Raw genomic sequence first — 14442 nt, 5'->3', positions numbered from 1 at the left:
AAAAACAAAAAAATACAGAAAGCTTTTTAAGTCTAAAATACGTATCTGAAGCTCAAGGTACCCCACGGTGGGCGCCAAACTATTTACGCTCAGATTTGCTCTGATCTCTGTGATGAGATCTGCTCCAATCTTAACAAAAACTGTATTATTTTTTTTAACGGTAGAGAAAGTGGGGTCGCTTGAATTCTGAGCTCAGAAAAATCCCAAATCTATACAGATCCTTTCTTTTTTTGAGTCCACGAGCAACGCCAGCTCCAAATCCGTATTTTGACCTAAAACGCTTCTAAATTTAATTAAATATAAAGATGAATTAGTTTCTAGAAAAAATAAAATAAAGCAGATAATTAAATGATGAAAAACAAACGAAATTAAGCAAAGAAAGATATACTTACATCTAGGGACCCGAAACCCGAAGTTTCGGGCTTGGATCATGCCGCTCTTCCAATTTACGGCATCGTCTCCTTTTTTGGATGCTTTTGCTAGCTGGAATTGGTAGATCTAGGGTTCTTTTTACTTAAATCTAGGGTTCCTAAGGCAAGAGGAAAAGCTGAGAATTTTAGGTAAGGTCTACCTAGGCTTTTTTTTGGATTGGAGGAGAATTTCTTTACTTTTCTAAGGTTTTTGGGATCTTCATATATTGAATATGACTTTTGAGATATTATCAAATTTTTTTGGAATTTTTCCTAAATTTTTAGGAATTTTCTAAAGGTTTTTCCTATTTTTGGTATTTTTGGGCTATTTTTCTAATTTCGAGAATTTTTAAGGGATTTCTTTATGGTTTTTGTTATCTCTCTCTTGGGTTATGAAGGGGGTATTTATATAACTCTATTAGTGATTTTCTTGATTTTTTTGGAGTTTTCTTTCAGATTGTTTTGGATTTATCTTGAAGTTTTAGCCTTATCTAATTAAAGAAAACGCGTTTACTGCATCATCAGATGCGTTGACTATGTCATCAGCCCGCAAGGACAAAATTATTATTTGTTATATATTTTTATCTGTAGGTCTAATTCAGGCGATTCTTGAACCGTTGGAAAGATCTTGGCTCTACCTCAAGTTGGAATAGGTTTTTGGGATGTTTTGGGATAATTATATTGAGTCTAAGTTGCCTAAGGTACATTGTGGGGTCCTTTAGGACCAAAATCTAGGTTTTTAAGAGTTTCCTTAGTCAGAATTTTGAGAGGGGTGTATACATATATTTATTAATTTACATATATAGTGTATAGTATATATTTATTGATTTATATATGGAAAAGTTTATATAAGGTTTGCAACCTTAAAATGTAGAACTACGGATGCACCTCAAAATCCATCGGAAAATGTTGTTTTAATGTTGAAAAACCCTCTAATGTATCATTTCGGTATCAAGATGTATGACTAAGAAAAAAAAAGGGATTTTGAGTCCCAAAAATACTGCATCGTACAACACATTATCTATATCGTCCATTTTCAATATTTTCATATGTGTATAGATCTACTTGATTTTAACCATTTCTGGAGTTTAAAAGTTTATAATTTGTTACGAAAATAGATTTTGAGATAATCCTAAGAATATTTTACACTAAAATTATATGTTATGATAAAATTTGAAGGTACACCTTAATTGGATTGTTTAAAGTTACAACCTGATGGAAACCACACCCATTATATATGGGGTGCAGTTTGCATACAGATGCCTCCATAGGTGTAGAGGTAAGATGCACCTTCAAATTTTATCATGGTAATATAATTTTGATGTAAAATGTTCAAATTTTAAATTAAAAAAATGGTTAAAATCAAGTAGATAAAATCTTGAAAATGGACGGTGAAGATAATATGTTGTAAAATGCACTATTTCTAAGCCTTAAAATCTTTTTATTTTTCATGGTCATACATTTCGATGTCGAGATGATCAATCAAAAGGTTTTCAATATTAAAACTACATTTTCCGATGGATTTTTGAGGTACATGCGTAGTTCTACATTATAAAGTTCCATCCTTGTATAAATTTTTTCCTTATATATATATATATATCACACATAACTTTTAAAGACCTAATCTCCAATCTGGATCAGATTGTGGAGCTAATGGGATCCAAATCGAATTCAGAATAGTTTTCGAATCCAAATCAAGAAGCAAACATTATGAATCCAATCCGATCAAGATCCATATCCAAATCCTTTATATATATATATATATTCCTGTGTAGATCAAGATCTGGGTAGATCCAAATCCATGGTTGATCTGAACCCGATCCAGAAAATTCTCAACCCTAGAGTGAGAAGGAAAAGTGGGAGTAAAGAGTGAGGTGATTGAATTACAAAATATGAAAAGAGGGTATGAGAGAGAGATAAAAAAAAAAAAAAAGGTGGAAATGAAGTGAATGCATCATATTGGAATCACACAATGATAATGAGAGTTGGTGAGAGAGAGAGAGAGGATATGGAATCTTCTGATTTTCATTTTGGGGCACATACGCATAGTTCCGGGCAGTTACACAAGCGACCCAGGGTGAGCCCTAGATGTCACCTATATGACCCACGTGAAACAATGCGGCCGCGTAATCCCTATCCGACCAATCCTGTAACGTCACGTGTCCGACGGCAGTAGACTGGACAATCAACACGCTTACTTCACTCGCAAAGTGAGACACTATAAAAACGCCTCCACTCCACATAGTTGCCCACACTCGAACTCGAAAACCTCGACTTTTCCGGCAAATATTTACCCGCAAATTCGAATTTCCGGACCAATTTTCCGGCAATTAAACCGCAACTCGATCTGAAATTGAAGCTAATTTAAGGCAAAAGTTTCCATTGAACTCGAAATTTTGGGCGAAAGGTGCAATTCCTTGACTCAGAAGAGATATAAAATCGAATTCTCATTTGAAATTTGAAACAGCAGCAATTGAAACCAAAAACCCAGTCCTCCATTTTTTTCCGGATAAGAGCGAGGAGATGGTGAAATCATCTACAGGAGCCATGGCTGCAAGCACTTCAAGAAAAACAGATTGTTCTGGCTATAATGGCAGTAAATTCAAGGGAATAAGGAAGAGGAAGTGGGGGAAATGGGTCTCGGAAGTTCGCCTCCCTAACAGTAGGGAGCGCATTTGGCTCGGTTCGTATGATACAGCGGAGAAGGCAGCGAGGGCGTATGACGCTGCAGTCTTCTGCCTGCGAGGACCAACAGCACACTTTAATTTTCCGGCGAACCACCCTAAAATTCAATCTTCTGGCAGGCTCACTGCAGACGAGATTAGGGCAGTGGCTGCACAGTTCGCGAACGAAGCCCCAGCCCCAACCTCGACCTCGACCTCCACTGTAAAGGACCCCCCGGAATCTCCCGTAGAGTCGGAGCAGACTGTGCAGGAATCCGACTCGAATTGGTCGTTCATTGAGTCTTTGTTGTCAGATTCCAGCAACAGCGGGTTCTCCGGAGTGGATTTCAACTTCCCTTGCCCCCTTTTGGATGATTTTCCAAGTGAAAATTTAACCTTTCCGGCTGTCGATTATGACGGCTTCGAAGATTCTGCCTTCTCTGATGACTCCCTTCTATGGAGCTTTTGAGTTTTGACCGGATTTGTAATTTTCCAATGGTGTTTGCTTTTTTTCCGGCGCATATTTTTTCTGGTCGCCGGGCTCCCTCACCCCACACCCTAAATGGTTTAATTTTCCGGCCATGCGGGTAAAATTCTTCGGTTGTTGTTGCACACATGAAATGTGACGCTCAAGTGTTCAATTAATTAATTGAATAATATTAATTGCGTCCAAGTGAAAAGGACTCTGAATTTTGGCTCCTTTTGAATTTTTATTAAGGAAATTGAATAATGACTAAATTACCCCAAATGAGGTCACCTATAACATTCACGTGTGGGTCCGAGCAATGCTTATGGGCCCCCTTACTTTTGTTTGGAATAATTGAATTCGCACATGTGTTTCTTGTGGACGTTACAACCATCCAATTAGAAGAGAGTGCCATTGTGGTAGGGCCGCGGGAGTCGTAATGTTCATTTCGCACTTATTGGTTAAAAGGATGGAATGTCAACTTACTTATTTATTTTTATTTTATTTTTTACGATAAAAAGAGAGACTGAAATACCTTGAGTTAATGTTTGAGTACCAGGTGCTACGGTTTGAATACCGGGTGCTACGGTGCTAAAATAACCCATGCCGTATTTTAAAAAAAAACTCGATCAACTTTCAACAAAATGGTCCTTGTAATCCAAACCAATATAAATGGAAATGACCTTCACAACCCTGCAATAAAATGCAGTCTCTTAGTTGGAAATAGGGCCAATAATATAGGGCTCATTGGAGCCGGACTGAGCTAAAGAGGCTCTGGCTTGTCCCAATCAAGGTCATATCGAGCTAAATTCTTTGTAAAAAAAAGAGGTCATGTCGGGCCAAATACAATAAAAAATAAAATAAAAGAAAAACAAAAAAGCTAGACTAGCCTAGGATGGCCCTATCGTAGCCCATGCTTGGACCTTCCCTCAAGCTTCATTTTATTGCCCAAATCTTAATTTTTTAGGATCGGAAGCCGGCACTGGTGAAAAATCCCAATGATTTCCTCAGATTGGACAACTATTGAATTTAAAGCTCAATAAATGGTATAAACAGTTCGATTTTCTGACGCTCCAAGTGGATAGTCTAAAAAACATATTGTAAGACAAATGTATTTTAGGATAAAAAATATTATTTTTTTATTTTTTTCCAGATTCATTAAGGTCGAGATGATTTATTTACTAATTTTTTTATACTAAATTGCTTTCAAGGAAACCGTCGTGTAATTTTATCAAACCGCAGTCCTACAAAAACACTTCTTTGTCTTGTACGTATAAAAGATTCAGGTTCGAATCCAGGCATTCCCTTCGCTTTAAATAATTACCTTCGCTTCGCTTCGCTTTAAATAATTACCAAATTATCTTCTCCTTATTCATTAAAGCACATGGATAAATATTATAAAGGGTACGGTTTGTATACAGCCTAGGCTCTAAACAATCAAATTTGAACCTACCTTCAAATAGTATCGAGAAATGTAGTTTTTGAGAATCCTTGTGATAGTCCTAAAATATATTTTCATCTTTATTTATAAAGTCTAAAGCTTCAAAAATTGTGTAGATCGACATATCTATGAAAACTTGAAAATCTTGAAAATTGACGGTCCAAAAATACATTACAAAATACATTATTTTCCAAGCTTGAAATCCATTTTTTTTCATGCCCTTGCATTTTGATGTCGAGATGATCAATTTGAGGATACTTGAGCATCAAAATAATATCTTCTAGTGAAAGTTTTGAGGTAGGCTCAAATTTGATTGTTTAGAGCCTCAGCTCTATATAAACTTTTCCCTATTATAAAATGTTAAAAGCCTATCAAGAGCATGGTATTTGGTGCACCGGGGACCACATTTTGTTCTTAATAAGCCTAGTTGTAGATGATGATGGGCATTGATCCATATAAAAGGCTAATGTGCATTCTTCGTAGTTGATGGTGTACCATATAAAATATGCACCATAGGTGAAGTATACTTGCCTCTGCTAAATTTTCATTTAAAAAGATGGCATAAAAGAAAAGAAAAACTATACCATGCACAATTGCTGCATGATCTCTCTTCTTTTTCTTTTTCTTTTTTTTTTTTTGTACGATATTATATTTAATCTATACTATATTACAAAGGCTACTATGTAGCACTGTATTAAGAAATAAGTGTCAAAAACATCAACTTTAAGAATGTCTTTACACATTTAGGTATCATCGTATACGGATATAAATGTAAAAAATGCGAACTTTAGAACTATCTTTCAACTGCATGAAGTCCTTACACTATTTTATAAATATTCTAATGCGATCTAAGAAATCATGATCTAATTCATAGAATCTCATACTATTTGCAAAAAACTCTCTATGTATTGATCTATCAAAGAATACACAAGACCTGAATATTTAACTCTATGTATATTGATCTATCAAAGAATATACATATAAATATTCCACTAGTAACAATTATAGATAGATACATATTATACATATAAAAAACGATAATTTTATCATAATCAAGAGATATATATCCATACAAAAACACATAATCTTATCAATAGATACATATCCAAACGATAACACTAATAAGAGCCATGGTGGCATTAAAGGTATCTTCATTGTCCAAAGTATCTGCAATCACATTCTTCTCCCTGTAAACACGGTTGAAACAGATATAGGATTCCCATCAATGTCGAATTTTATTAAGGATTGGCCAGCTAAAATCACCTTATGCAATTATCGGCTTTCTTTTATCCAAGGTTTTAAAAATTGTCAAGGCAATTTGAAATTGGCAAGATATTAGTTTGGGATTGGGATGTCCAAATTTACTAGTTGTCATTGGTTTTCACAAACATTTTTTTTTTTTTTCAATAAGAAAAAACTCTAGAGAACTAAAGAACCAGTTCAAGCCCTTCTGATCCAAGCAAACTCACAACCAATGGGTGACAGATTCGATCCACCGATCTAGTTTATAAATTGATGGCATTGTCCAATCTTATTCCTTCCAAAATTGTTGAGTGGTATTGCAATACTCCACCAATTTTAGGTTTCCATGACTCCAATCAAAGAGTCCTTGACTACTTCTATCAATAATATACTCCACCACCCTCACCACTTCCATCATGGAGATAATCCACATATGGCACGATTCCCTAATGATAGAAAGGGAAGTCGAGATGGGCTCACAAACTTTTCAATGTGGGCCCTCTACATTCCTCTCCTTTTCAAAATGGATACCATATCTCTCCTCTTTTTAAAAGTGGATAGTCCCTCCCTCTCTCTCTCGTCCTTTTCAAAGTGGATGGTCCTCTCTCATGCTCTTTAAGGTAGGTAAGTCCAAAGGAGTAAAAATTAGGGTTTTTGGAGTACTCCAAACGAGTAAAAATTAGGGTTTAGGGGGGAGAAAGTGGACTCCATATTTCATGGTACTAAGACTTAGAATGGGTGGCGGGCGCATGATATCTATCTGTATAATATGTTATCTTCTATGCGCGTTGAAGCATGGGATCCATGTCAATGACATGGACGTTTCACATCACATGAATTTTTGTTTTGATAAATTGACATCACATGAAGTTTTTCATAGAAAAAGAGTTAGGGAAACAGGAAATGCTTATTAAAACGACAAGAAGAATATAAGTGTTCTAAAATATTGTCTTCCTCGTGAGTACACGAGGAAAATGAGTTTAAACTTCATTCTAATGTGGGGTGGCTGGGTAAAGAGAGCAGGTGTAGGTGTAGGTGTAGGTGTCGGTGTAGGTGCAGGTCTACTTTGGCGAGAGAGTGTGAGGATTGGATGGCACATGCAGGTCTTCTTTGACGGGAGGGAATGCCATGTTTGGCAGGTGACGACTCGAGAGGCTCGCACGAAGCATCCATCTACTATGAGAATGTGTGTGTGTGTGAGGGAGAGATTTTTTATTTTAATGGGGGATTTTCGTGTTGGTAGATTGGGAAATTTACATACACACCGGATATTTTTATCGTTATAATAGAATGGCTAAAAAATAGACCGTTATTACTTAGAAGGATAAATACCTGATTTTTTTTTATTTTTTTTAGATTTGCAATATCGGACTTCTCGGTAACCCCGATATTTTTGCCAAGTTTGCAATATATTATTGGGTTTATGTGGTCTTATGAGTGTGTAATGAAAAACATTTATTATAGTAGAATATAAACTCAGTGGGTGTGTGGTCCCTCAAGGATCATACTAAGCAAATGATGTTTGCTGATACTGGACTGTGCTTGACGATCTAGGCCAGTCGGTTAGAAAACCCAAGGTACCTGGGCATAAAAAATAAATCGAGAAGGGTTTTGGGTTAGCCCTTGATGAGATCAGAGTTTATGCCTAGATGAGTGAGTCGAAGGACTGTGTGACCCTTGTGTGTGAAGGTAGGCCTACAGAGACGGGGGCCAAATCCTCATTCATGTTCCAACACATGGCATGCATATCGATAGATCATTCAGAAAAGCCAGTTATCCACCTTTGGTTGAAGCGTATACATGTGCGAGAGAGATACCCCTATGCACCATAGAGCTGTGGGCGCATCAGACCATGATGACTTTGACTCGTCTCTAAGGGAGGACTTGTAATCCACAAACTGGGATTGTGACCCCTTGGCTTAGCGGTCAGACTTTGGTGATCCGTTAATGAGCCCCTGCTTGAACTGTGGGTCATGGGAAACACTGGGTTGGTTTGATAAAGCAAGTGTGGTCTGTAGTCTACAGTTGAAGGTGGAGTACCACCCCGTGATCATTGATAGAATTCTTGACCCATATGGATCTACTTCCCATCATATTAATTTAATTGTGTTCATTTTATTATTAAATTATTTTAGATTTATTATTGGAATTTTTATAAGTCATTTGATATTTTATTTATTATTTTTGAACTTATAAAAATGAAGTTATTAATTTACAAAATTATAATGTTTTAAAATTCATTTTGTTTAATTTTAAAATATTTATTGAAAAACACATAGGGGCCCATAGTGTACATGGGCCCACCATGTGGGTATTAGGTGGGGCCCCACATACCATACATGGGTGGCACACCCCACCCTTGGACGTGTTCAAGTTTATTAAATATGGTAATTATATCTTGTAGCATATGGTCAAATATTGATTAGAAAATATTGACCATATTTTATCTTGATTATTGAAGGTATATATATTCTTATGGAATATATGAGATGGATTATGCAATTTTATAGAGTGCATGATATTTTAATAGATTTAACTTATTAAATATATTGATGGGAAAAATAGTTTAAGGAAAGGGGGATAATGGTTCATACACCTTCTATAATGTTGATGGCTCAACTATAGAATGGATGACTCAGATCTCTCACCCCACAAGTCACATTGATCAACGGTCTATATTCAATCTCAAGAAAGAGGCAAACTATCGGAAACCCTAAAGAACCGCTAAACCTAAATTTCACTATAAATAAAGGTGCTCCTCCCCCCATCTCAACACATCTCTCTCTCCCATAAACTCTCTCTCTCCTCCCTAGGGGCCATGCCCCTCTCTCTCCTATCAAGTTTTCTCTCTCTAACCCTCTCTCTTTCCTAAGACTCATAGGGGGCACGCCCCAACCCTAGGTCTCATTTTCGCTCTCTCTTGACCTAAAGATTTAAGGGTTGGGAAAATTAAGGTTTTAGCCTAATTATTTTGGATTTAGGGTTTTGTAAAGATTTAAAGGTGGTTATCTAGTTTGGCCGAAATTAACTTTATCAATTCGAGATTGAAGCTAAATGGCTGATCCCGCACCATTGGATGTGGTGATTCAGTGTGGGGTGTAATAAGCCCGGTTGAGGTAATCTACGGTATCTTCTCTTTTACTTAATTTGCTCTTTTATTTTATATTATCAAGCATAGTGTTAAATTGTAAAAATGGCATCAAGTGGTTGAGTTTTATTTTATTGTTGTCCTACTTTATTTTGAAATATTTATTGATTGTAAAAATACCATCTGTAAGTGATCCTTTTACCAAAATACAAAAGGGGTGAATATTATCATTAAAAAAAATTTATATTCCCTAGCAAAAATATCACATAGGTCTAACTTTCAGATATGAGGGAGGGGAAGTGTTACATACAGTGATGGAGGGTGGGAGGAATGCTGCGGCGGATGGGATGGGATCAGAAAATGCTGGCATTTCATCCTCGATGACCTCTCCTCTCGGGTTTTTTGTGGAATCTTTTCTTCCACTACTCCTAAAATAACTGTTACCATCACCAGCAGTCAAGAAGCTTTTGCACAAGAAAAAAGAAAAAGGGAAAAAAAATCCCTCAAAACATAGTCTATGCCCTGCTCCACTACTGCACCTCCAACTTGACAGGGGCATGACAGTGAGCGAGACAGGGTCATTGCCGACGTATTGGTACACAAATGCCCTTGCAATCTTTTGGTGTTCAGTCTCAGCCACGAGAGCTTGGTTTGGAGGGCCCTTAACCATGGAGGCTAACGGTGTTTCTAGATGAGGATAAGTACTGGATTGCCCATATCGAGAAGAGGCACCCTGGGATCAAGGCTTACGACGTCCAATACACCACCAAGGTGGCCCAAAAGGAGGATCTGGTGAGGACTGCAAAGGAGCAGATGGGTAGATACTATAGACCTATTCAAAACTTGCTTTTTCTCATAATGCCCGTTTCCCTAAATGACCTCCCCCTCCCTCATATTTTTGCTAACTCAGGGTTACCAAGCATTCGATAGTGTAAACATCGGACCGAGGGCAAATTTAAAAAAAATAAAAAAATTCGGAGATATGTCCTTCTAGGTAATAATGGTCTATTTTTCAGCCATTCCATTGTAATGATAGAAAAACCCAGTCCGTACGTAAATTTCCCTTGTTAATTTGATTAGGTATTTATGAGACAATAACCTAAACTTCAACTTATTAAATTGCTATTTGTTTTTTGAATAATCAAGTATTTTGAAGATTAATAATTATGAATTATTTTACATTGAGAGAGAGAGAGAGAGAGATTTCTTGTTTTAATGGAAGATTTTCATGTTTGCCATTTTGATTAGGTATTTGTGAGACAACTACCTAGACATAAACATATTGAATTGCTATTTGTTCATCAAATGAAGTTGTTTGAAGATTGGTAAATACGAATCACTAATTTACATTGAGAGAAAGAGCTTTCTTGTTTTAATGTGAGATTTTCGTGTTTGTCAGGTATTTATCAGATAATAAAGTTTTTCAAAGATTAGTAAAATATGAATAATCAATTTATATTAAAGACAAATATGATAAATTTTTTAGCGATTCACATACATACACCTTTTTGGTCCGTATGTTACCATTTGATGTCACTGTCGCCATAAATTATGAGGAGCACCCCCTGCAGCAACTTTTTTTTTTCTAAGTTACCCTCATATCTGGCAATACCAACATCGGAAAGAAAGTGCTATTTTTTTTGGCAACTTTTTTTTTCTAAGTTGCCTTCAAATCCGGCAATACCAACATCGAATAGAAAGTGCTATTTTTTTTGGCAAGCCAAGTGCCATGTCCAGCGTCTGGTAGTATTGATACCAGATACTACTCTAGTGTAGTTGAATTTATATTCTAATATATCTGGTGTTCATAGTACCGGACGTCTATTCGAAGCCCCAAAACCCCCTCTGGCCATTCTTCCAATTATTTCTTCTCTCTCTCTCTCTATCTCTCGATCCAGAGCACTCGCTCTCTCTCACTGCAGAACAACCTCCTAAAGCTCACACATCCGCAAACATTTGACCATCTAATCGGGTGCTTATCAAGTAGGTTTCATCTCCTTTTTGGATTCATTTTGTTCATCCTTTCTTATGGAGGTTTCCATCATTTTTGTACCTACTGAATAATTGACTCTAGGGCTTTGATAATTGGTCCATCATCAAGAAATTTACACAGATGTGTAATGTTGTGTATTATTTTGGGGAAAAATACGAGTAATGGTGAATTGGGATTTTAGTGAGGGGATTGCTAATGGAATGAATTACTAGTATTTTGGAACATATTTGAAGTTTTTTTGTTCAGATTTGAAGTAGAACAAAAGAGGATGGCAGATTATTTTTTGTGGCATATTAAATTTCAATCTAATAGTTGGCTTATGTTTTATGTTCTTGTTTTCAATTATAATATCAAGTGTTAATTTAACAATGAGATTAACTCGTGACTAATCTTTTTTTTTTAAAAAAAAATGTTAGCTCATGGCTTCAGTAAATACTAGAACAATTGCAATAATATGAATGCATAATTGAAGGTCTTTTATCACACAAACTAATATCTTGCTGATGAGGCAGGGTGTTGGATTTGGTGCTATCCAAAATCACCCAATAAAGAAATCTCATATTTTGTAGGATTAATTGAGATTGATCCATATTATGTGGGATTGAAAAATTTCCATATTATGTGGGATTGAGATTTATATTGATAAGTTTTCTAAAAGAAATAGAAATCCAAAAAGATTAGAACTCTTGGATGGATATATCACTTGATCTTTTCAGATATATATAATATCAATAGGAAGTTCCCTATTTTGTATGGATGCATAATCTTACATATATGGGATGAAAATGCAGAGAATTTTGTGTACCCTATTTGGGTCACAATACGAGAATGGTGGTTCCTCTGGAGAGAGAGGCAGCTAGAGCCTCTGTGCATAAGATACAATTTCCTCTTAGAGAGAAGAAAGCTTCATTTGAATAAAAACATTTTGATGGTGCCTCTTTTAGATTCCCGAAGCTTGAGATGCTTATTTGTTTCTTGTAGAGAAGCAGTTCCCATTGAAATTTTGGGTGCTTTTAGTAAGATAGAGTCTCGTTAGTTATCAAAGTTCTCTTCCTTGACAATGGTCTAGTTATGGAATAGAAATGAAAAATCGGCAATGGTGTCGTTTAGCAGAGCAGGTTTAAAAGGGTTCGCTGGACTTGGGATTTAGTCGAGGTTTGTTCCAAAATTTTTGATGTAACTTTCATTGGTATAGTGGATTTCAGTTTGAAGTACCCGTGGATATAGCCCTTTTGGGGTGAACCATGTAAAATCTTTGTGTTCTTGTTGTATGTGTTTCATGATTTATTTCAAGTACTTTATCTGTCAAATACTAACCTATCGGGTTTAGAGTTTCTGTGCACAACAAGTGGTATCAAAGCATAACAAGTGGTATCAGAGTACTACAAGTGGTATCAGAGCCTGGTTTGGGGTTTTTAGTATGGTAGTAAAGGTTTCAAATGCACGGTTCGAGGTGGAGAAATTTGATGGTAAACACTATTTTTTAGCAAAAATTACGAATAAATTTATTTGGCAAAAGATGAGGAATCCGTAAAGCTATCCAATAGATATTGGCATGGTGAACAGGTGATTTTGATATCAATGTGAAGATTGTTAGATTTGGTGCTATCCAAAATCCGCTACCTAAGGAAATCCCATATTTTGTGGGATTGATTGAGATTGATCCATATCATATGATTGAGATGTTCCCATATTATGTGGGATTGAGATATTCCCATATTATGTGTGATTGATATCTGAATCCCACATAATAATGGATATTGACATGGTGAACATGTAATTTTGATATCAATGTGGAGATTGTTGGATTTGGTGCTATCCAAAATCACCCACATAAATAAATCTCATATTTTGTGGGATTAATTGAGATTAATCCATATTATGTGAGATTGAGATATTTCCATATTATGTGGGATTGAGATTTATATTGATAAGTTTTCTAAAAGAACTAGAAATCCAAAAAGATTAAGACTCTTGGATGGATATATCTCTTGGTCTTTTGATATGTATGTAATATCAATAGGAAGTTTGTTATATATATGGAATGAAAATGCAGAGAATTTTGTGTACCCTATTTGGGTCATCATATGGAAATGGTGGTTCTTCTGGAGAGAGAGGCAGCTAGAGCGGCTGTGCATAAGATGCAATTTCCTCTTAGTGAGAAGAAAGCTTCATTTGGACATAAACATTATGATGGTGCCTCTTTTAAACTCCCGAAGATGGAGAAACTTGTTTGTTTCTTGTAGAGAAGCAATTCACATTGAGATTTTGGGTGCTTTTAGTAAGATAGAGTCTTGTTTGCTATCAAAGTTCTCTTCCCTGACAATGGTCTAGTTATGGAATAGAGATGAGAGATCGGCAATAGTGCCGTTTGGGAGAGCAGGTTTAAAAGCGTTCGCTCGACTTGGGATTTTAGTCGAGGTTTTTTTCAAAATATTTGATGTAACTTTCATTGATATAGTGGATTTCAGTTTGTCGTACCCGTGGATATAGCCCTTTTGAGGTAAACCACGTAAAATCTTTGTGTTCTTGTTGTATATGTTTCATGCTTTATTTCTCATACTTTATTTGTCAAATATTAACCCATCGGGTTTAGAGCTTCCGCACACAACAAGTGGTATCAGAGTACAACATGTGGCATCAGAGCACAATAGCAGAGGTATGTTCAATAGGTTTATGCTCCCTTATATTTGGTTACGATGTCTGGTTTGTGACACATACATATACATTAGAAGCCACCATCATAAATTTATAAATAATATAACAAATAAAATAAAAACATACTTGATAGATTGCAAAACGGAAGAGTATATGCTAGAATAGATTTGAGACCTCGAACGTTTGCTTGAGGCTATGAGAAAGCTCTTGGGAGGTAGAGAGATGATAGATTGACAGATGATAGAGAGGGAGAGTTAACTCATAAAAAATGAAATGGACAAATGAATGGACACACTCGCTCTTTATGCAGCTGCAACCAGTTGTCCATTACCGAAACTATCAGACATGCATGGTTTGTTAAAATGAATAGTACCTCCTGTCATGCGTTGTTATTGTCGAACATGAGGGCAACTTAAAAAAAAAAAAAAAAAATCATGAGGGGAGGGGTACACCTCGTAATTTATGGGGAAAAGGACATCAA

At 36.1% G+C, this 14442-nt stretch overlaps 1 protein-coding gene and 1 long non-coding RNA gene across 2 annotated transcripts; one reads left to right on the top strand and one right to left on the bottom strand.

Moving 5' to 3' along the window:
• The first annotated feature begins 2644 nt into the window (after positions 1-2644).
• Positions 2645-3753, top strand: LOC18433762 (ethylene-responsive transcription factor ERF015). The gene has a single exon (XM_006843842.4). The coding sequence runs from the start codon at positions 2934-2936 to the stop codon at positions 3540-3542; it is 609 nt and encodes a 202-aa protein (XP_006843905.1). The 5' UTR covers positions 2645-2933; the 3' UTR covers positions 3543-3753.
• A 2168-nt stretch (positions 3754-5921) lies between these two features.
• LOC110007203 (uncharacterized) lies at positions 5922-10070 on the bottom strand. Its single transcript, XR_016046075.1, has 2 exons — positions 9621-10070; positions 5922-6167 (listed from the first exon to the last, which is right to left on the bottom strand). It is a non-coding gene; the product is annotated as an uncharacterized LOC110007203 (long non-coding RNA).
• Between the last annotated feature and the right edge of the window lie 4372 nt (positions 10071-14442).

Source organism: Amborella trichopoda, chromosome 12 (assembly GCF_054954075.1).
Source record: "Amborella trichopoda isolate Santa Cruz 75 chromosome 12, AtrichopodaSantaCruz75HAP2 v2.0, whole genome shotgun sequence".
Lineage (NCBI taxonomy): Eukaryota > Viridiplantae > Streptophyta > Magnoliopsida > Amborellales > Amborellaceae > Amborella > Amborella trichopoda.
This window is presented reverse-complemented; position numbering and strand designations above follow the sequence as displayed.